Source organism: Myzus persicae, unplaced genomic scaffold (assembly GCF_001856785.1).
Source record: "Myzus persicae strain clone G006 unplaced genomic scaffold, MPER_G0061.0, whole genome shotgun sequence".
Lineage (NCBI taxonomy): Eukaryota > Metazoa > Arthropoda > Insecta > Hemiptera > Aphididae > Myzus > Myzus persicae.
The window spans coordinates 82,434-104,411 of NW_019102465.1; the positions used below are offsets into that span (position 1 = coordinate 82,434).

General features: G+C 27.2%; 1 protein-coding gene across 2 annotated transcripts in view; it reads right to left on the bottom strand.

The window, feature by feature from the left end:
* The window catches only part of LOC111032205 (protein unc-80 homolog), a 43,694-nt gene that overhangs the window by 12,467 nt on the left and 9,249 nt on the right, over positions 1 to 21,978 (bottom strand). Inside the window, exons 4-44 of one of the 2 annotated variants that reach the window (XM_022312452.1) lie at positions 19,218 to 19,238; positions 18,051 to 18,196; positions 15,626 to 15,791; positions 15,347 to 15,539; positions 15,152 to 15,261; positions 14,837 to 14,917; positions 14,691 to 14,762; positions 14,502 to 14,620; positions 13,772 to 13,954; positions 12,500 to 12,669; positions 12,207 to 12,409; positions 12,013 to 12,131; positions 11,820 to 11,916; positions 11,537 to 11,737; positions 11,240 to 11,475; positions 10,919 to 11,157; positions 10,663 to 10,835; positions 10,394 to 10,542; positions 10,203 to 10,320; positions 9,967 to 10,126; positions 9,643 to 9,802; positions 9,463 to 9,575; positions 9,210 to 9,400; positions 8,946 to 9,149; positions 7,343 to 7,478; positions 6,995 to 7,279; positions 6,538 to 6,678; positions 3,773 to 3,867; positions 3,514 to 3,691; positions 3,276 to 3,433; positions 3,067 to 3,186; positions 2,705 to 2,865; positions 2,495 to 2,648; positions 2,187 to 2,434; positions 1,914 to 2,121; positions 1,636 to 1,828; positions 1,404 to 1,579; positions 1,046 to 1,294; positions 825 to 957; positions 414 to 554; positions 86 to 279 (exon numbers count right to left, since the gene is read on the bottom strand). In XM_022312452.1, coding sequence (XP_022168144.1) covers positions 86 to 279; positions 414 to 554; positions 825 to 957; positions 1,046 to 1,294; positions 1,404 to 1,579; positions 1,636 to 1,828; positions 1,914 to 2,121; positions 2,187 to 2,434; positions 2,495 to 2,648; positions 2,705 to 2,865; positions 3,067 to 3,186; positions 3,276 to 3,433; positions 3,514 to 3,691; positions 3,773 to 3,867; positions 6,538 to 6,678; positions 6,995 to 7,279; positions 7,343 to 7,478; positions 8,946 to 9,149; positions 9,210 to 9,400; positions 9,463 to 9,575; positions 9,643 to 9,802; positions 9,967 to 10,126; positions 10,203 to 10,320; positions 10,394 to 10,542; positions 10,663 to 10,835; positions 10,919 to 11,157; positions 11,240 to 11,475; positions 11,537 to 11,737; positions 11,820 to 11,916; positions 12,013 to 12,131; positions 12,207 to 12,409; positions 12,500 to 12,669; positions 13,772 to 13,954; positions 14,502 to 14,620; positions 14,691 to 14,762; positions 14,837 to 14,917; positions 15,152 to 15,261; positions 15,347 to 15,539; positions 15,626 to 15,791; positions 18,051 to 18,196; positions 19,218 to 19,238 — 6,594 coding nt within the window. The remainder of the gene's footprint in view (positions 1 to 85; positions 280 to 413; positions 555 to 824; positions 958 to 1,045; positions 1,295 to 1,403; positions 1,580 to 1,635; positions 1,829 to 1,913; positions 2,122 to 2,186; positions 2,435 to 2,494; positions 2,649 to 2,704; positions 2,866 to 3,066; positions 3,187 to 3,275; positions 3,434 to 3,513; positions 3,692 to 3,772; positions 3,868 to 6,537; positions 6,679 to 6,994; positions 7,280 to 7,342; positions 7,479 to 8,945; positions 9,150 to 9,209; positions 9,401 to 9,462; positions 9,576 to 9,642; positions 9,803 to 9,966; positions 10,127 to 10,202; positions 10,321 to 10,393; positions 10,543 to 10,662; positions 10,836 to 10,918; positions 11,158 to 11,239; positions 11,476 to 11,536; positions 11,738 to 11,819; positions 11,917 to 12,012; positions 12,132 to 12,206; positions 12,410 to 12,499; positions 12,670 to 13,771; positions 13,955 to 14,501; positions 14,621 to 14,690; positions 14,763 to 14,836; positions 14,918 to 15,151; positions 15,262 to 15,346; positions 15,540 to 15,625; positions 15,792 to 18,050; positions 18,197 to 19,217; positions 19,239 to 21,978) is intronic. The other variant, XM_022312453.1, reaches the window with a different exon arrangement.

Sequence of the window (21,978 nt, forward strand, 5' to 3'; positions counted from 1 at the left end):
TATACAACATTGTCATTATAATAATTTTGTGTAATATTTTGAATTAATTATTATAAGCTATTTTATATTAAAAAGTATAACTTACCATATCAACATTTTTTAAAATCGCCCAAGTGAGAAGTACTTTTCCTATTTCAATAAATTTGTGTATAAGTTCCTGACTTTGTAACTGATTAAATGCTTCAATAAGATCCATTTGGATTAATTCTAGTTGAGGATATTGTGATCTTTTGAAAAAATAATAATCTCTTACATAAGAAGTGGGATTGTGAATCTGACCTAAAAGTAATAAAAGGATAATTATTAATTTTCCATTACTATAACATATTTTTTATTTTTATTACAGCTATGCTAAAATATATTTATAAATACAAGTTCTAAACAATCTATACATATACTTGAGTTGTACTCACGAGTTTTAATATTAACAAGAAAAAATTCTCTGTGTCTATCTTCGGGTATACCAAAAAAATCTAAAGACTCTTTTAAAATTTGGAAAAATTGTGTATCTTCTTGAACAGGGAATTGTGATGGGATGCCTCCAGACATTTGTTCTGTGAAATTTGTATACATTTTAATTTGTTTCTGAAACTTTTTCAGAGTACTGAACTAATACTAAAAGCAAGTGAGGGAATGTGGTTGGAATGGTGTCCAGTTGAGGTGAATTGTTAACCTACAACTACCATGCCATAATAACTGGTCTCCGCTTGTTAGCTTTTTTAAATCTCATCACATAAGACACAGATCATGTTCTATTAATTATTTTATTATCTATAGACTATGAGTGATTCAGTGCACGATAATTTTAATTCAATTTTATTTACCTTGAGGACCATGCACTACAACTTTCTTTGTAGAAGGAACATTGGCTGTAAGCAAAATTGATCCATCACATTGTTCTTTTCGTAGTATCTGTTTTAAATCTTTAAACATTATACCATGCACACTATGAACAACCTAGGTGACAATTTTATTATGTCAATTTAAAAGATTAACGAGTGAAGTAAATTATCTTATTAATTAGTTAACTATATTATAGTCTTACCATCCATAAAATGGATAAAGCCGAACCAATCATAGTTTGGCCTTCTTCATGTGGTGATCTCACATAAAACATAACATACCCGATTATGTAGTTATACAAAATAAACGCAGCTTGGTGGGGTAATTTTGGTACAAATCGTATTAAATGACGTAACAACTTGAACATTTTTTCTTGATTGTCCCTGGTTAGTCTTTCCAACACAAAACGTAAAAATAAATTACAGTCTTCCACCAGACAGTCCCATATGACCTAAGCAATTTCGTACGGTTTAACACTTTAAAACTTTATATGATGTACAGGTATACAACTTACATTAAATGTTATACATTTGTTTCTATTATACTTAATTAGTTTATACCTGATAAGCTGTTTCACACACTGAATTACCATCTGCTGTAACGGCAGGATCATTTAATAACGTAATAATATCAATGACTGCAGAACAAAGAGCAGATGGAAATAACACAGTTACTGATTGAACTAAATGATGAGCCACAACACGTAATTGATTTTCATGCTCATCTACTTCAACACCTAAACATAATATTGAGTAAATTAAACTAATAAACATAAATAAATCAATGATCAACCTTCTTCGTATTCTGGATCAGATAAACCATGATGCATGCTTGACTCATGTGCTGCTTGGCTATTAATAGGAATGGCTGTGATGAGGAAACTTTCTCGTTCGTTTCTTCTTTGATCTTCCTTAGCTTCTAAAGCCAATTTTATAAGTTCTGTTTGTTGTTTTTTTCGTGTTTTAGTAGCTGTTACTAATGATCTCTATAAATTAATTTTATAAACATCGTACGTATATATCAATATAGTTTTATTATTGTTTTAGAGAATATCATTATAAATTTCTTACATGTGTATCTTGACCAATTGTCACTTCTTCTACTTTGGTTTCCACTTGGGGCATCCAAGGAGGGTCAACTATAGGTAAACATTCTATTCCAATTTTTGGTGAAGTTAGAGTAAATTCAATTCCTGGTGGAGGTATTCTAAACGAATTATGAGCTCCTTCTTCCATTCGAGGCCATGGTTGAAATCGATTTTTCCATAAAACATGAAATCTAAACATATTAACAAATTAAAATTATGAATAGACATATAAAAAAAAACCATCATAATTCATTACTTTAAAATTGCGTTAGCTCTAATTATAGAATCTTTATTAGTTAAACTACTACTAATTAGTTCAATGCATTTTTGAGGAGCTTTAAACGCTGCTATTATGAATAAAGTCGACGACGAAGCTACCAATTCTTGGTTAGGGTCCAGTAAAAATTCCCACGCAATTGGTAAGATATCCAGAACTTGTTCTTCTGTCAATACAACAGCTGCTTTTATCAATAAGGCCATTGAACAATGGAAAATGTCGTGTACCTAATTAACAGTATAATTTATCATTTATGTATAAATACATCTAAATCATTTGTCTATTACTTGATTTTTGATATATTTTAAAATTATTGGAGGATCATTCTTATCTTCGTTGGAGTTTTTACTATCCTTTTTTTCGTGAACCTTAGAATCAGATTTTAACAGCATTCTTTTATTGTTTGACATACTTTCTCCAAGATTATAAAGTAAATTAGAACTAAAAAAAAAATGTGTAAACGCAAATGTATTAATTTAAATGTATGGAAATAATACTTTTCTATTTTTCCTAGACTATCTTTTCGTTTGTTCGGAGATGATTGACAACTCGATAACTGTAAGTTTCTTTTAGCATCGACTTTTGTTATCGTGCTAAATTCTTCTAAAGTACTACTGCCTTCTATTGAAGCCATTAAGCCAAATTCTTCACCGTATAACTAATAATAGATGAAAGTATTAATTATAACATTAATTAATAATAAAATCAGTGATTAGACGACCTAAATTGCGTAAATCGATAAATTAGATTATCATTTATAAATTACAATTAATACCTACATGACAAGTTTCAGACACTATGTGTTGTATTGAGTATAGACTCATATGTTCTAAAAATATAAATATTTCATTAATGTTACCTTTCTGATAGCCTTAATAAGTCTTGAACAAGATCGCATCTGTCTTTTATAACATAATGGATGGCAAAATGACTGATGTGTGCAACTATGGTCAAATGACTTATTTATTTGAATTACAGTCTGAAATTATAATCCAATCATTTAAAAGTATTACTGTATATGTTAATATACTAAAAATAATTCGTATAGGAGTGGTTTAACAAAATTACTTTTAACCATGGCATAAAATATGTCGTGTCGTCAGTTTCATTACTCTCGCATGGGCTGGTTGGAGCATGATCGTCACTCATCATGGCTCCCGATTCATCTTCACCACTGATTTCACCAGGTATTACTGGAGCACAACCATCTGACGTATCGCTTCGATCTTAAAGAAAATGAAAGTTATCTTAGACATTGTATTGTACCATATATTGATAGTGTGTGCAATAATACACTAATACGTACAATCTCCATCTGAAGACATTATTTCTTTTATTCCTTCTTTAGTATTTCTTCTTAATTTCAAGCTATATCGCTTGATCGACCCCGCCATACTTTTCCTCTGTGACAAAGGATGAACAGTGGATTGACTTGACCCTTTATTTCTTTTATCATCCGTGTTCGCTGAACTTGTTTCATCCCACTAACAAAAAAATGTAAATATTAAAGAACAAGACATTCAAGAGAATTGTATAAAATTATGTTTAATTTTGTATTTAATAACCTGGTTAAAATGAACGTTTGAATTAGAATTTTCATTTGACTGTCCAGATTCACAATCGTTTCGCTTCAGACATGTTTTCCCTTTGTCGACAGGAGCTGACCAGACGAAAAAAAATATTTCATTTATCAAAATGAAAATATGGAAATAATGTGTATTATTTAATATTACAGTGTAATCTTAGTAATCCGACCCTTACGGAACCAAAAACTATGCAACAAGAATGGCCTCTTTTAATAGCACAATGTATACACACTATAAACGATATTAACTATTCAAATATGGTTCAGATTCATACTTATTACACAGATACACAGTAGAAAATAAAAACACTTAACTTGAATGTTAACTATCTTCTACGAAAAACTTCAACGAACAGTAGAGGCAGGATTACAGACATTACACTATTAAAACAATTATAATATTCTACCAGAGACTATACAGCTAATATTTACGTTTTTTCAATAATTGGAGTTTGATATAATGACATATACTTTTACAACATGTGCATTTCTATATACCTATACAGTATACATATATATATATTACAAATTAATCTTGATATTTTTGGTTTTCAATGATGGGTGATAAAAATACTGATTTATGATGAAAATAGTGAGAGAATATAGATACAAGAGATTCAAAATGATTGGATTGGTAAAAATTCGTGCATTAATAATCAATTTATCTTTTGATGTTCATTATGTTTATTTAGATATTCATTATATACACAAGTGAATAGATTTAATCCTTCTGTAAACATTACCAAGTAATCTATACAGAAGGTATGTATGCAGATAATAGAAAATGTTCTATTTTAATAAATAGTATCGTAAATTGATATAACAAAATGTTTTAATACAGGAAAATAATCAGTTTTCTTTGCAGTAAACATAGAATAACAAAATAATTGTCTTTATTGATACATCATTTTACAACTATAATATATAGATAGTATTAATGTATATTAAGTAAGTAATCAAAATTCTACTCAGAAAGTCAGAATATATGTTTCTTTGAAGTTTGGATTAAACAACCTAAAATTTCAACAATATTCAATCTAGGACATTTTATACGTTCATTAAGTGCAAAAACTAATATTAGAATTCAAATTATTATTATAATATAACATATATACATATTACAGACTAAATGGTGACTCATATAACATATTTATATACAGATGCCACACAGTTATAGGTACACAGTACATTTCACATTATACATTACACAGTCTATGATGGATTACATCAAAGTTCACTCAACATTTAAGGAATCAATGTTTCTTCATTTAAATACCATATAAATTAACCAATCAATTTTTTGTGCAACCCGGTAATAATTTACTCATATTTTGTATAGGTACATTCATGAGTTCATACATAACATTAAGTACCTAATTATGCAGTAGTATATTGTGATTTTAAAATAATAATCAGTTAGCTATTGGTCTATATTGAGATATTGTAGTATTGTTCTTAAATATATTCGTATTATCTTATGAAATGGTTTACATAATATATACAACTATATTAATTTATTAATTTATAGATTAAAGAAACGATATTTAAGTAGATTATACTTTTATGAGTAACGTCATATACCTATTGACATACATTATGTCATTTATTTTGTAAGACGTATTTTTAAATATGTTTCTAGATTACAGGTATAATATAAAATTATGTAAAATTTTAAATATTTTAAATATATAACAAAAAAAAATTGTTTGTTTTGACTAAAAGCCCGAATTATTAAAAATGCCAATTTACCAATATTAATATTATAAGCTCGTTTAAATTTATTAATTTTGTTTCGGGTAGGTAATGGTTTTTAAATATTTTATATATTTAGAAAGTATAAAAAACATAATTTAAATTTAAGTTCACATCATAAATATAGCTATATAAATAAATCTAAATAATCTAATGTGATGGAATTTGAGTATAATTTAAATTGTTTTGGGATCCATATTATGTAATATAATATATTGTATGCTTAATGCTATGATGCTGTGATGGATTCCTCGCTAAAATTATAGTTACCTTTGACTAGTATTGAAACCTAACTTGAAAACTGTAATAAAAATATACATAATTAACAATAAGTGTCCAATCGTATACAATATTGTTCAATGTCGGTGTTGCAGTGGTAATAAGGAATAAAAAAATGTTAATACATCGCGTTATTTATCACATGTTAATTTATGTCAGAAAAGTGAAAAGGTGCTAATGCCAAACAGATTTAAATTGGACTTATGTAATACAAATTTGTTTTATACATATAAATGCAGTAGGTACCTAAGTAACATAAATATCTATAATTTTACATTAGTTTTATGTTTTGTTTAATAGAGGTATACGTTATTTAAATTTAATACTTTATTAAATACTCAAATTTTGTTTTTTGGTAGGTAAGTACCTATATGTTATAAAAAATTTTAAATATACGAGTGTTATCCCTAATAAAGAATATGTATTGTTATAATAATACCTTAGTAGATTTAAATGTAAAACCTCATCTGTGAAATGTAATACTTATAAATAAGCAAGAATGCTCTAACTGCTATCGACAAATTGTATCGGGAATGCAAAGCAAAATCAGTCTGTCACAAGGCGCAAGGCAAACAAATCAAATAAATGTCAACACAAATTAATTTGGTAAAAGCATCAGTAAACATTAGTTTCGGACTATATTCCATGCAAACTATTTTTTTTTATATATATAGTGCAATAGTATTGGTCAGTAACACTGTTTGAAGCTCATACCGCGCTTTTCTTTTATTAGTTTAGCGTGTCTGCGAAGTTTGGTCAACACATTTGTAGCAACAATGACGCTACTTTTTCGACTAACTTCCTCTTCTGGTTTTAAATGACTCTGTAAAAGCTCATTTCCACTTTTCTCCATCTCTGCGATACAACAGTAATGACATCCATTCGTTAAACAAGCATTCAATTTCGCCAAAGATACAATATTTGTTCACACTCAAGTTTTTTTCTTAACAAATGTGTAACTACGAAAGCTAAATTCAAACATGTAACTTGGATCATAGAACTCAATAATCGATCTTTGGATACATTAGTATTATTATAACGCCATTCAATAGTAATTGTCATACTTTATGAGATTTTTACTGGAATAAAAGGTACATTTTATTTCTTAGCACGTAGAACCTGTAATGAATAAAAACTATTAATAAACATAAAGTAACCAAATTAAATATACCTTGATCCTTTTCACCAGAAATCGATTGCAAACTTTGAGCAGAAGCTTGTGAATGACCCATCGATGATAAAGCCATTGACCATCGTCGTCCTTCTCTACTATGAGATTGCCTTTCCCTTTCCCAGGCATTTGATGTGACTGGTAACGTTGTGTAAGGATTCGATGGCCGAGTTTTTGGTAAACTTCTATAAGTTTCTCGTAGATAGGACGTTATTTCCAAAAATAACATACATGCAATCAACCGCAAAACCATTGGACAACTGAACATCCGAGAAATTCCAGATGCTAATACAGAAATATTTTTTTTTTAATGTGATTTAAGAGAATTCATATTAAAACAATTTTTACTTTCATCCAAAAAGTCTTCTTCTTCGTCTATAGTTTGTAGCTCCCGTTGGTTAGCTTCATCTGCAATACACGATAAGACGTGAGGCAATTGTTTTTTATCGTCAGAAATCATTTCATCCAGACGTGCGGCAATAATCTATATGATAAAATATTAAAATAAATAACATAACAATATATTATATTGTTCAACATAAATTAGTAATATTGCCACATATTTGTTTTTTGAAGGGGTTGATATAGTTCGATCATATTTGTTTAAAATTTTTAATATTATATTTAAATATTTTAAATATGTACTAGTTAAACATAAATAATTAGTGTTTCTACACATGAGTTAATACTTAATATTGATATTTCTTGGGTAATTATAGAACTATATAAAATAAAAAACAGTTTAGGAGGCTATGGTCAAAAATAAGATGGCAAATTGTTGCTGCAAACAAAAACATTAACTACCTACAAGATATTGGCTCAATAAATATATTGGTTTTACAATGACAGAATGACGTGTTTTATTCTAATTTTTTTGGAACTTTTATAAAAATCATCAAAATCACACTTAAATTTTACAAATAATTTTCTGGTTAAAACTTAAAGTTAAAAGCATACAATTTTTAATTTTTAACACCTAAGGAAAAAAGATTTGAAGAGTAATATAAAATTATATAATTTGTTTATAGTATAGAATATAAAAAAAATGTAGGGAAAAGCCACGTACATTTTTAATCGAAGCTCAAATTTTGATAACATTGAATATTCCAATGAATAATAACGATTCAACTAAAATGTTTTTATTGTTTTGATAAAATTAGGTGCTCAACTAATAGGCTTAAAAATTGTAGGTTGTAATTATATTATAACTGAACAAATATAATATGAGCTGCGTTATTATTCATGTGCAATCATATATTGTTGCCTCCATAATGGCCAATCTAACTCTAAATTAATATATTATATTTATGTTCTTACTAATTTATTTATATAATATAGATTATTAATGTTAGATAATATACACCAATCAAATGTATATAAACAAATATTGCATATTTCATATGAATAAATTAATATTATTTTGATTCTGGTCATATTTTTAGGATACTGTAGATACAACTATATAAACTAAAATATTCATGTCTAAACATATTTGTATTAGATTCCCTATATTGTTAGTTTATTTAGAGATATTTTAAATAATTATAACAAGTGAGTAAATATTTTTTTTTAAATTATTATTAGGGGGAACCCCCGGCAACATAAACCATTGGATGTGGGGTAGTATGGTAGGGGGCTTTGTATAATTTTAGTAAGTTTTGTGCTGGGTTTTGTTGTAACACGTGTTTGTGTATGTGTGGCAAGGATGTGTTGCCAAAAACCCGGGTGGTCACCCATCCAGGAGGTAGTATTGCCGGCCGGTACGTACACTTAGAGTGTTTCCACATATTGAGCGTACGACAGCTCCTCACCAAGCCACATGTAAATGTTATTTGTATAATAATTGCAGAGTTATTTACTATTACATAGTAAATCTCTGCCATAATGGTGAAAAGGGTTGGAATTCGCTATATTGTATCACTTAGTACAAAATGTTTAGGTATATATTTACTTCTCCCCATTGACGAAAAAGTTTTCCAGCGTTATGTTGAACGATAATGGACTTCTTAGGTCCAGAAATCACTGATTGTTTCAAATTTAAGCCAGAAGGTCTCACCATTCGCATCCACGTAGACCATTGACCTTTATTACAGCCATGGACAAAATGGCAACATTCCAAAAGAAAAACTGCTCTTGCCAAAACTGGTGTATTTGGCTATAAAAATATTATGAAAAAAAATTATAACCTAAATAAGTTTTTTTTTTTTTTATGTACCAAATCAAACGCTGCAGATATGAAATTTGCATCTGGTACAGATCCTGGTCCACACATTTCCATCATTATTGAAAACCGTTGAATTCCAGCTCTCAGCTGTTTAATTTGCACTAGTTTTCTTTCCTTTAAAACAACAAATTCTGATTGATGAGGGTGATCTCCATCGTCTAAAGAATCTCGACGACTTAAATCTGAAAAAATGCATAAATATTTGTAACTAAGTGTTAGCCAAACTTAAAAGTAACAAATTTACAGCTTCCTTGAGAATCTTCAGTACTCTTATCCTTTTTTCTTCCTTTTCGAAAAACATACTTATTTAGATGGTGGCCCATTCGTTTTTTAGTTTTCTTGAACGTTTGAGACATTCTACAATGTTTATGAAATTTCACATATTTTAAACTAAATATACTCTATCTATATTAAATTAATTTACCCAGTTCTACTCTTTTTAGAACCTCTGCAATACGATTGATGTAAATTTGCTGCTTGTCGTACAAGTGATCCGACATCCGAAGAGGAGTCATAAGATGAACTCAACCCTTGAGCTCTTCCACGGCATTCATGCACGCTTGACTTTGAACTAATCCAATTAACTATAAACACAAATGAGTGTAGAACGATATTATTGGAAATATATATATAGAATGTTTATCCAAACTTATTTAAAATATTTGCATTTCCTATCAAATTATATAATATACTATAGTAATAGATTTCACTTAAAAGTTCCAATATAAAAAATAGTTGTTCAACAAACCTATTTCTTTAATTTGTAAACGATTTGTATATGATTTTTTAGAACATTGCATACTTCCTTCACTGGGTTTTGAAACTAGCATTGGATTTTTTCTTCTTTTCAGACTTACTGATGACATTTGATTCCTAATATCATCGCAAATTTGATTTTCAAAAGCATTCTAAACAAACAAAAAAACGAACTTTTGGAGATTTCTCATCATTAAATACTAAATTTTTAAAAAAATGAGGCTTAACTGAGTAACTAGCTATTGTATTTCTTTTTTTAAATAAAAGCTTTCTATTTGTTCTGTCCAGTACAAAAGGTTCTGTTATAGATTTTGAATGTTCATCGTGATCATGAATAGGTATATGCCTTGAACAATACGTATTTAATTAAGCATTTATTTAAACTCTTTAATAAATTAATCATAATTTTCAAAGATTACCTAATTACACGTGTAGTTTGAATATTACAATGTTTTTCATTGTTCTGGTTGGCTGTATCTAGCAATCCACTCAACATTACGCGTCTAAATATGGACGAATGAGTGTCTTTGACGTAACTGATTAAAAATCTCAGAGTATTATATATATCCTATTAAAATATTAAATTTATATTAGTATTAAATATTTAATATAACTTTAAATTAATTTATGTAACTTATTATAAATCTTAGAATCATACTATGTAGAACTTATAATATGTTATACTTACAGAATTTTCAGGATGTTTTAGTTCTTTATACGACACTACAACTCTAGTAATCAGACTTCTAAATATAACACTTATGACGTGGTATTCATTTCCTTTACTACATATCGATGGTCCATATCCTGATGGAGATCCACTCATCTGAGATATCGTATCGAGAGATTTCCTTTTGTTGTCTGTATAAAATATAAAACCATATAAAGCAAATAAATTAAATACTAATAAAACTGATTTTACTGTGTTTAATGTTTATACTTACACATGGGTGAAAAAATTTGCATTGGTTCAGTACAGAATCCAATGTATGAATGAATAAAATTAATTATAAAAGTAAGCGAGTTATTTTTAATAAAATGTCTTAAATAGTTTGAAAATTGTCGTTTGTCATATTGCTTTAGTCGATTTAGTAAACATTGACATTGGGTTCGTACAAAATTTGCAGGGGGTCCTCTATGTCCTTCACCGCAACTATGGGGGCATCCTAAATTTTGAATTATCCTGTAAAGTAATTTCAATTTAAAAATGTAACTGTTTTTTTAAATTTTATTTTAATTTTCAAGATATTTATAGAAACAATTACTTTATAATGGAGCTCATGGCAAGTGCATGTGCTGACATTGGTTTACTGTACGACAAATGCACCAAGTACTCTGGACTGATATTATGTAAACTAGTATTTGGAACTTTAGAAACATCTCCATGCCACGATTGATTCAATATTCCTAAGTCCAACAATACTTCTAGTAAATTAATAACAACTTCGCATACTCTGAATGTTTTACACATGTTCACTTGATATACTGAAAAATGGATGGCCTAAAAAAAACATACATTTTGTAAAGATTTAAAAACATTAACAATAAATGTACGATCATACCCTTAAAACAACTTCAAAATCAACATCTCCATCTTTTGTGATGTAATTTAATGAGCCTGGAACTTCTGCTACTTCTTCGCTAATATATGTTATATTTGAATCAGTTTGAGATCTTGTTAAATTTGATTGACGGAATTCTTTAGATAGTTTTTGTCCTTGTGGAAATACATTGTCAAATTGGAATTCATCAAAGAATTTTGCCTGAAATATTATTAGCAGTTTTTATACAAGAAATTATTTTTAAAATAAACTATCACCAAGTATAAAAATCAACGAAACTTACCTTGTAGAAATTTATATCTGGGGAAGTTATACCAGAGTGTTCCGTTATTGTAATAATTGGATTGAGGAAACTTTTTACATGCTTTATATCATTAACTCTACAAGAAAAAAATGTTCACATTTTTTTGGGGGGAATAAACATAAGCATTAAACATTTTATACATAAATAATAAATATAGAATTTTGATAGGTACCTAAGACTTGGAAGACTCTTTCCTCTATTGAGGAATCCAGTTTTGTTGTTTTGAAACAAAAACTCTAGTTTTTTTATTAAAGGGTTTGGTAATTCTTCATTTGCAAAGCCATCATGACACTGTAGTAAAATAATGAATACGTTTTATTGAATATTTTAATTAAAAAATACTGTTTTGAATGTATTGATAATTACTGGCTCAAGCATCATAACGTCATTTATATAATCTATTTTTTGTAAATTTTTTTCTGATTTTGACAAAAGTTTACGTCCAACTGCAAATGCTTTTAAGTCAACGATTTTTTTCTTTTTTTTAATTCTTTCGCTGGCATGCCTTGAATGAAGGTTCGTCACATCTCGATCTTCAAAAAATGTTCGTTTTCTATCTTTGATAATTTCTATTTAAATAATAATTCACAAATATTACACATTGATGTTATATACTACTAATATTAATTGTGTAACAACACATTTTTAAATATTCATACCAGGTGAATTATCGCCTGCATCGAATATGTTCGGATAATTTGGTTTTACGATTCTACCTCGAAAATCTGGTTCGTGATGAAATGACACCTCAATTTTAGGTATTGGCAATGAATTACTTCGTCTTCGTGGTTCTTGTTTAATTTTTATATTTTCATTAATACTCTGCAATCTATAACAGAGTAAGCACAGATTTAAGTGGAATATTGGATTTCGAAGATACCAATTAAATAACCAAATCTAGGAATCTTTCATATAACATTGTATACAATAGGTAAACAAGAATTATGCCTACACTGTTCATTTACTGCCAAAATTGATATTAAACTCTTTAGAATAACGTTTTTAAACATCAACAAATTTCGAACAAACTGTTAATACATGATTTCTGATTTAACATCTTTATATTGAAATAGTGAAGGATACCTGTTTTACTATACATTTAAGTACTTAAAATTTATTATAATAAGCAATAACCAGCTCACTCATATTATTATTTATAGTATCTAACAAATAATAATTAATATAAATAAGAATATAACATAAAGAATTAATGCTCGTCTTTGTTAATATAGAATTATCTCTATAATTTATTTTTAATAACGTATTATGACCAATGTGCATATGATTCAAAATTAATAGTAATTTCAAAAAACAAAAACATAAATCATGATATTAAGATCAATAGATTGTACCAATACTTTGCTCGATATTATAATTCATAAAGTCTTAACATTTCAATTATATCGTGACTCGTAAGATTATAATACTAATATGATCAAACATTAGATTCAAAATAATACTTTTTCTATCAATTTAAAATTTGTTTTCAGAATTAATATTCTAATACACTATAAGTACCTATTCCAGTTTTATGAATAGTATGAACAAAGAAATAAGTATATCGTTCAGTATATTTTATTCGAATCAAATTTGTATATATTAAATAAAATATATACAATACAAGAATAAATATAGCTTAAATTATATTTCTCAGTAACACTTGTGACTAACACAAAGACATTATCACATCAAATAATAAAGTTATATAGGTCATTTATAAAATGGGTACCTACGCAAAAACAATTATTAATAAAAGTGCCGAATTTTCGATAAATACTTATATCTACTATTCATAATATAGGTAAGTAGTTAATTTAGATAAATTGCTTGAATGAAGTACCTGTTTGGTATTCATCTTTTAGATAATTTTTAAATTGTAATCATCGAGTATTATTATAATTTATAATCATTTAAACTACTACAGTACAAACCTGTGGTATAAAAATTGAAGAGACCAGAAAACGCCTTCTTCGCACCATTGAGGAACAAACAAACATCTTAATACTGCGACATCTAAAAACGTTGCGGCATTCAAGTCAATAGAAACAGATTCCTCTGTTAAGAAACTTGAGCTTTTATAATTGCTTGAACCTGTGATTTTTTTTTTTGAATTTCTATAATTTAAAACGTTAATGATCAAATATAGGTATGCATATTAATAAATAATGGAAAATCCAACTAAAATGTCTATAAATTGATTGCGTTATGTGTAAAAAATGTCTATTCTCAGTTCAAAATAAACTCAAAATATTTCATATTAACTAAATATTTAATTTTTGCATACGAAAAACGATTTTGTATAAGGATGATCTAAGCCTAGTAAGCCTAATTACTAGGTCTATTTTATGGTATGTATTTTATCTTCATCCAAATTTTTGGTTAAAATGTGTATATTAAAGGGAGAATATACTAATAAATAATTACCATAAAATTAGCAGATATTTTTGTGTTAAATAATAATACTGTCTGTACGTCAATTTAGACTTCTAAATTATTGAATTAAGGTAATATTATCTCTATCGCGATTGTTATTAACATCTACGTAAAATATTTTTACTGATTTACGAAGTTAAATTGTAAAGTAAATATTATTTATATAAATAATATGTGGGTGTGCAATTAGGTGAAAGAGAGAGTTAAAAGGAGAAAAATAACATTTACCCTATTCTCATCTTTTTTTGTAATTGCTTCATCTCTGGTAAAGTTATTGCTGCCAAATCTTCATAAGTATAAATTGAATCTGATTTTCCAACTGGCAGTTGAAATATACTTGGTTTACCCTGGTAAATATCATGGATTTAATAATACTGATGATTGATTAAATAATAACTTCAAATTTCACTTTCATACTTGGTAATTATTCTGTAAATTGTCTGCATTATTCATATTATATTCTTCGTATGGAGGTATGTGAAAAATTACCTAAAATATGTGTGTATAAAATAATATTAAGAATAGTAATCACACAGCTGGAAAGTTATTTTTATTTAACTTACAACTTGTTCGTCTTCCGTACTTGAACTTTCTTCAGGTATAGTTTCTGGAAAACATTTTTCTTTCGGAGATGTTATCCACATCTACGTGTGATTAACAAAGGTAATAATTATAATTATTAATATTATTAACATTTACCATGCTTAGAATTTCAAAATAATGAACAGTACAATAACCAATTATTTTTTTTATTTTATCTTTTAACCTATTGATTAGTGATAATGTATGATACATTGTATAAAAAAACCAATGTAGTAAAATTAAATAAACAATATACGCATAATAGTATGCAGAAATAATTAAATAAATTAAAGTACCTCGTCATCTAGTGATTTGCTTTGGCAGTATTCATTATGATTTATATTATGAGGTGAGCTAACAGATGCTGATATTGTACGACTATTATATTCTTGACTCCTTAATTTCTCTAGAAAAATTAACACGTAAGTTATATGGTATTAAAATTATCAACCTTATGATTTTATTGGAGGGTAAAATATATATAGAAATACCTTGTGACAGCCGTTTAAGATTATACCATAGGGATTTAGGTTTTGGCTTACAGTGCGCTGAAAAACATGCAATATTCGGTGTGCGATTGTCCCAAAACGCTTGCCACATTTTCAATCCACTTTCTAATCCATTACTTATCAAATCTGATTCTTTGACTTGATTTATTAGCGGTGCAATCAAATAAATGAATAACTAGAACACATTTTTAAGTATATTAATAATATGATTTAATAGTAGATAGTTAAAATCATAATCTATAAGGTAAAAATAATATTTACAGTCATTGTAGGAATATTAAAAAGGTAATAATGAGGTAAAGTTTGAAACGTTCCTTTTTCGTAATCAGAATCGGCGCATTCATCAGGTGCATCTTGAATTATCCAATGTAGAATAAGTAATAATTTTGACTCAATTGGCCCAATGTATTGTATGTTTGTTCCTTTTCTAAAAAAATATATTGTCATAAATTAACTTTTTAATGATCTTTTAACTTATCATTAAAAAAAAAAATGAAAATTGCAGATTTATACTTTTTAGTAGGTACCTAACTAATATTAATTAAATATTTTAATAAAATTAGCCTTAGGTATGTACGCGTGCATTTTTATAAGTATTGTTGAAAACAAACACTACGAATTTATCGGGAAAAACTAAAAGCATAATAAAGTATATCTCATAACAATTAAAATTGATCTAGTATAGTTGAACTCTATAGTTATTAAAATTGCTAAAGATTTTCCTACGAATTTATATACAGACAATTATAGAAGTAAGTTCAATTTAAGAAACTCATACGGTGACAATAATTATTGATTTCTATTCATATAATATTGAAACTAGGACTGGTAAAAATTTGATTTTAAACTTTTAACAGACATTTCGTTTGAGTTCTAATGAAATTCAGCTAAGTTTATTTAACAAAAAAATAAATATAAAACGAGAACGACCAGGTATAGAAATTAAAAATAAATGTACAGATTCTATGATTAGTTAGGTTAAATATTTTATAATGTGAGATACATGAGATTAATTAATATTTATTAATCATATTTTTGTATTTACTTTATGTTTTTACACGGGTAAAAAACTACATGTGTAAAAATACAATTTAAAAAAATTTAAGTGTTAAATGTGTATCAAAAATAATCTGAGAAGCAAAATGAACGCTTGAGCGCTTTATGTTACTTGTACTTATATATATAATATATACTTATAAAAAAAAGATCTAAAGGCCATTTACAACATTAACTTTGATGATAAATTATGATGTTAAAACATTATCAAACTTCTATACTATAGGTACTCAATATGTGCAAAAATGTAAACGTTAAAATAAATAATAAAAAAGAGGGCTGAACATTAGTAATAATAATAAATATAATATTACTTAATAAAATAACACTTAAATCTATGGTCTAGGGGTCTAGCTACGCCCTTTAATGTGAAACTAGTGCAAGGTTTTCATTGTATCCAATCGATTTGTGTGAGAAAAATAACCTGAGCCCGTGCCCTGTGGCGTTTCACTAACAAGCATCGACATATAAAACAACTAGATAGCCGACTACAGGATAATATTGAAGTCAGGAGCTATATCACTACATGCCAACAAGGCATTGTTATAAAATGTCATGATTTATAATATATATATCATATAAATATGATTGATCATATGATATTGATATCCTATGAGTATAGGTATCTTATCTGTTGAGTTATATTTTGTAAACATTGCCATGTTGGCATATGGCCACACGACTTCAACGTCCCTATGCCCTATGGGAATGTAATATCTATGCAGTCTGCCATCTAGTTGTTTTATATGTCCATTCCAACAAGTAATGATAACACATTACTAGAGGTCGGATTTATATTCTTTTAAAATCCTTAAAATATGATGTTTGTATGTCACATAAAATAAGCAATATATTCTCTTAATATTCCTTTAAAATACCAGATGTATGATGTTTTATGTCCTTAAATATGCAAAATATTCTTTTGATATAAAAAAAAAAAAAACAGTTTAAATTAATTTTTTATTAATTTGGTTTTAAAAATATTTAATTAAATTAATTTTACAATAACAATTAATTACTATATATTGTTCGATGTATAGTCGTGACAGCTAACGAAATAACCGTTGTGCTTTCGCAATCGATAAGGAATACCTGGAGATTAATTTTTATTAAAATCCGGAAATAAATCATTTAGTGAACATTGTATTTATCAAATGCTGATATGCGTGAAATATGTTCATTATATGCCGGGTATCACAAAAATATTCCCAAATATTCTCTAACGTGTTAAATATTCTCTAACCTCTAAAATATGCTTTTTTATGCAAAATAAATTTTTTCCTGTGAATTCTGTGTTTCATGATTCGTAAAGATTTCTCACTCCCATTTAACTGCATAAACTAGAAACAAATATGTAAAATCATAAAAATCCGACCTCTACACATTACTATTCCCAACCTCCACCGAATCAGCCACCCAAAAATATAAAAAATTACACTCAAAACTCTGTTCTGATGAAAATCCATTTACTAATCGATATAAAATAACATTGCATTAAACTACAAAACATATATGACATACAAGAATTAATATTTTATAAATGGCATTAACTACATGGGTTTTTAACGAATCATAACAATATATTGGAGAAAATAAAAACACAAATTATTAACTATTGATAATTTTCTACCTGTTTTGAAGAATAGCTGCTGTTGAATGTAGTATGTGTGGGAATGAAGCCTGAATAATATTCCATCTGGGTAATAATTTAATTTCGTCTTTTAGCTTTTGCGGCAAGTCAATTTGGGAGTCTAGTACTAATAACCGTTCAAAAGTCTAAGAGTCAAACAAATTAAAACAAATTAGACAAGTTTAACATTAATTACAGTATATATTAAATATAATTGGTAAGAATACGTCATGATTATATTTGTATTTACGATTTTAAATTCTTAACACATAAAACGACTAAAATTTTTTCAAAATAAATCTATCAAAAATAGATTAGTAATCGATTTTCAGTTTATCAAATTTTAAGCTATTATAAAAAATATAATTAGTACTTAAACAGTTAATTTAATTAAGTAAAAATATTTGTAGGCAATTTTGAAAGTCTGAAAATATATGATAAGAGTATGCATTTAAAATTGTATCCAAAATATTATCATGTTGTATCAAAACATAAGTAAAAATGCTTAGTAGATAATATGATGCCTAACATTTATACTACATCTACCACGGCCGCCGAGATATTAAATTACATACATCAAAATTAAAATTGTTAATTTTTTGTTGTTGATTTGTATTTTAAGTACACCTTTTACGAAATAATTAAAATGCGCATCTCCTCCGTTATATTTAAATGACAGTAGGTATTTGATCTAATCAGTGCTCAAAATGTACTTCATTCCGGTTTGTAAATTAGCTGTTGAGTCCATTTCGGTTGGTTATAATTTAAGCGTTCCATATCGCAAAAATCTTAAGTAAATATTTAAAATATAAAATAAAATTGATACAAGTGTGTCGTGGCCGACTGCCATTAATTTCTTCATCCTATCACAATAACAACTTAATGATCGAAGATGCAAATACAATTGTCCATTTTGAGCACTGGATCTATAATTAAATTTAAAGTGAAAATATTGAGTCACTTTTGGAGACTTAAAAAATACTTCATGATACGATACTATAAAAATAAATAGGTATACTGAAAATTCATTTCCCGAGAAATTGCAAAATTAGAATTTCAATACTCAGGTTTTATTTTACATTGACGAAATTCGTATTTTTTTAATTGTTAGTTTCTTAATAGGTAGGTAATAATCTGAGTAAAATTATAATTTAAAAATATTCTTACCTTGCATGCTTCTTTCATCTCCTGAAATAAATATTAAATATTAAGTTATGAAATAAGATAATAAGCTGCATAAAATATGCATTATTACCTATGCCAATATACCATGAAAAAATTGTTGATAAATATTTTTATAAATTAATAATTTCAAATACTGTTTTAAAATGTTTACAAACATTATACCTACTTGAATCATTTTAATTTAAATAAATTAGGTATAATTTACCAATGTGAATAAATATAATACATTTACCATTTCCTTATACTTTAATACGTCGATGTGCCTACAAGGATACAAAATCACATTCCTAACCGGCCAAACAAATACAAGTATATAATTATTATATAATTTATTTTCATTTTTAATTGGTTTGTAATAGGATGTCTAATTTTGGGGAGGGGGCAATTAAAGGGGGGAGCTGAAAAATACATTTGCCCAACCCTAGGTTTTAAAGAGACTCCGGCTGCTAAGTCAACATTATTACTCTGGCCCTAGAGCCAATACGGTACGTGGTACAATACACAAAGCATTATGGTTTATTCTTAACCTATGATAAGACGAGTACAATATTGTAGAAATTACGTCGAGATAAAGAATATACTGTATATTAAACTATTATTACTTAGTACTTAGTACTTTGTTCTATGTTAGTACCTATCACTATTTAAGATATGCAGGTTACTCAACACCATATAGGAATTGGTTTCCAGAGTGATGTCCACAGTTTATCACCTAAAATCTGCTATTCAGCATAGTAAGAATCACAAGTATAGCGTTTTCAGTGTATATAATTATAATATGATATGATAGTATAGTTGAGGGACCTAGCGACCAGATTTTTTTTTAATATATACTTGTAAATTGTATACTTATGCCCTACTTAGGCAACTATTCAAATGACGCCTCTGGTCTAATTCATAATTGAATGTATAAAGGTATACCTTATGAAGTATTATAATATTGTCTCTTGAAATTTACATTAAATATTTAACGAAAAATCTTAAAATATGAATAATTTATTTATAATGCAGTAAGATTTAAAAGAAAATATAAAACATTTGAATACAATCAACAAAATATAGAATCTAAATTCCAAAAAAAACTCTAATTATTATGTGTTTGTAACACGAAAATATCTCAATATTTTATTTTAAAAATAAAAATATATAGAGGCATTCAAAGATTTTAATTCAATTTAATTTTTTAAAACAATTTATATTTTATCATTTAACTACTAACTGAATAATGCAAAATAAATTAATGACTGTCTTAAAAACATTTTATATTAAAATGTCATAATATTTCAACTCAAGTAAAATTAAGCTAAAAATAAGATTTTTAGAGTAATTTCATATTGCCACATTGCCATATTGGACATTTAATAATTAAAGTTGTACTACAACATACAATATTATATTTTATACTAAGGGGCAAGGATACAATATTATATCAATATGCAACCTTAATATCACAATTGTATAGTATATTATATAAATCATGATTCATGTTCCATACTACTAAGGTGTAAGTTTGTTCATGAAGCCAATCAATTGTCATTCAAATTTAACTAGCAACTCAAAATGTTTAAGGCAAATTAATTAATTTTATTATATTACATTTTACGATTAAACAGTTGCTTACTACAACTGTTACTCACAAAAAAGTATTTATATCGTACAACAATTTTGATCTACATTTCTTTAAACCTATATGCCTAACACAGTATGCTCTAAATTAATTTCCCGGTTAGGTTATTCTATGTAATATAGTATACTCACTTTTGGCCACTTTTTTTTTTTAATTTAAAACTTATTCAATTCGAGGTTAATCCATATATGCTACAAGGCTACAATATAAGACCTATACAAACATTCTAGTCGGTAAGTCTTAGACAAATAACTGAAGTCCCGTGGTGTATGACAACAATACACTGCATAAGGATTTACAAACCCCAGGGGTAAATGAAATAGTATAGCGACAAGACGTTACAAAAAATTCCATTCTAAACATTATTCGAACTAAAAACCCCTAATCCCTTGTACGTCATCAATCATTCCATATAATCCAAGGAGAAGACTGAAAAAAACAGTCTAAGCACGCTATTACCTAAAAAACGGTTTCCCAAATCGAGCCCGTCAATCTGCAAAACAGGAGGCGCTGTTTCTGAGTGGTTTCCCCATCTCATTCCACAAGCTATATCTATGTCACTATTTGTACTGTTATCAAATGTACTTATTTTGCATTAAGCATTGAATGGGTTGTGAATATAAACGATAAATAATTCAACTATAAATAAAAATATTAAAATTTACTTTTTTGGTCGGTATATTGAAATTATTTATCAAATTATATTAAAACATGATTAACTTAGATAGACTAATATTTAAAAAAAACTGTCTCACAAAAAATTGTATTGTGTAATCAAATATTCAATACTTAAACGTGTACCTACATTAAAATAAAAATTTGTAAAAGTTTGTTGTTTCAAAATTAAAATTGTATTTAAATTCATGCGGACTAATTAAACCAATGACAGGCACGATTATTTTTTATAGTTGTTTAAATTCAAATTTGGACAAAATTTATCAAAATCTTAAACATTTGACAGTTAGTTTGTAGTTGAAAGTAGACAAAATTATCAATTTTTAATGCCAAGAACTGAAAATTTAAAAATATGATTCTCAAAAACAGTTTATATTGTAATCGAAAATTCTAAAATATATAAATACAGTTATATTTTTTGGGCGTAATTACATATTTAAA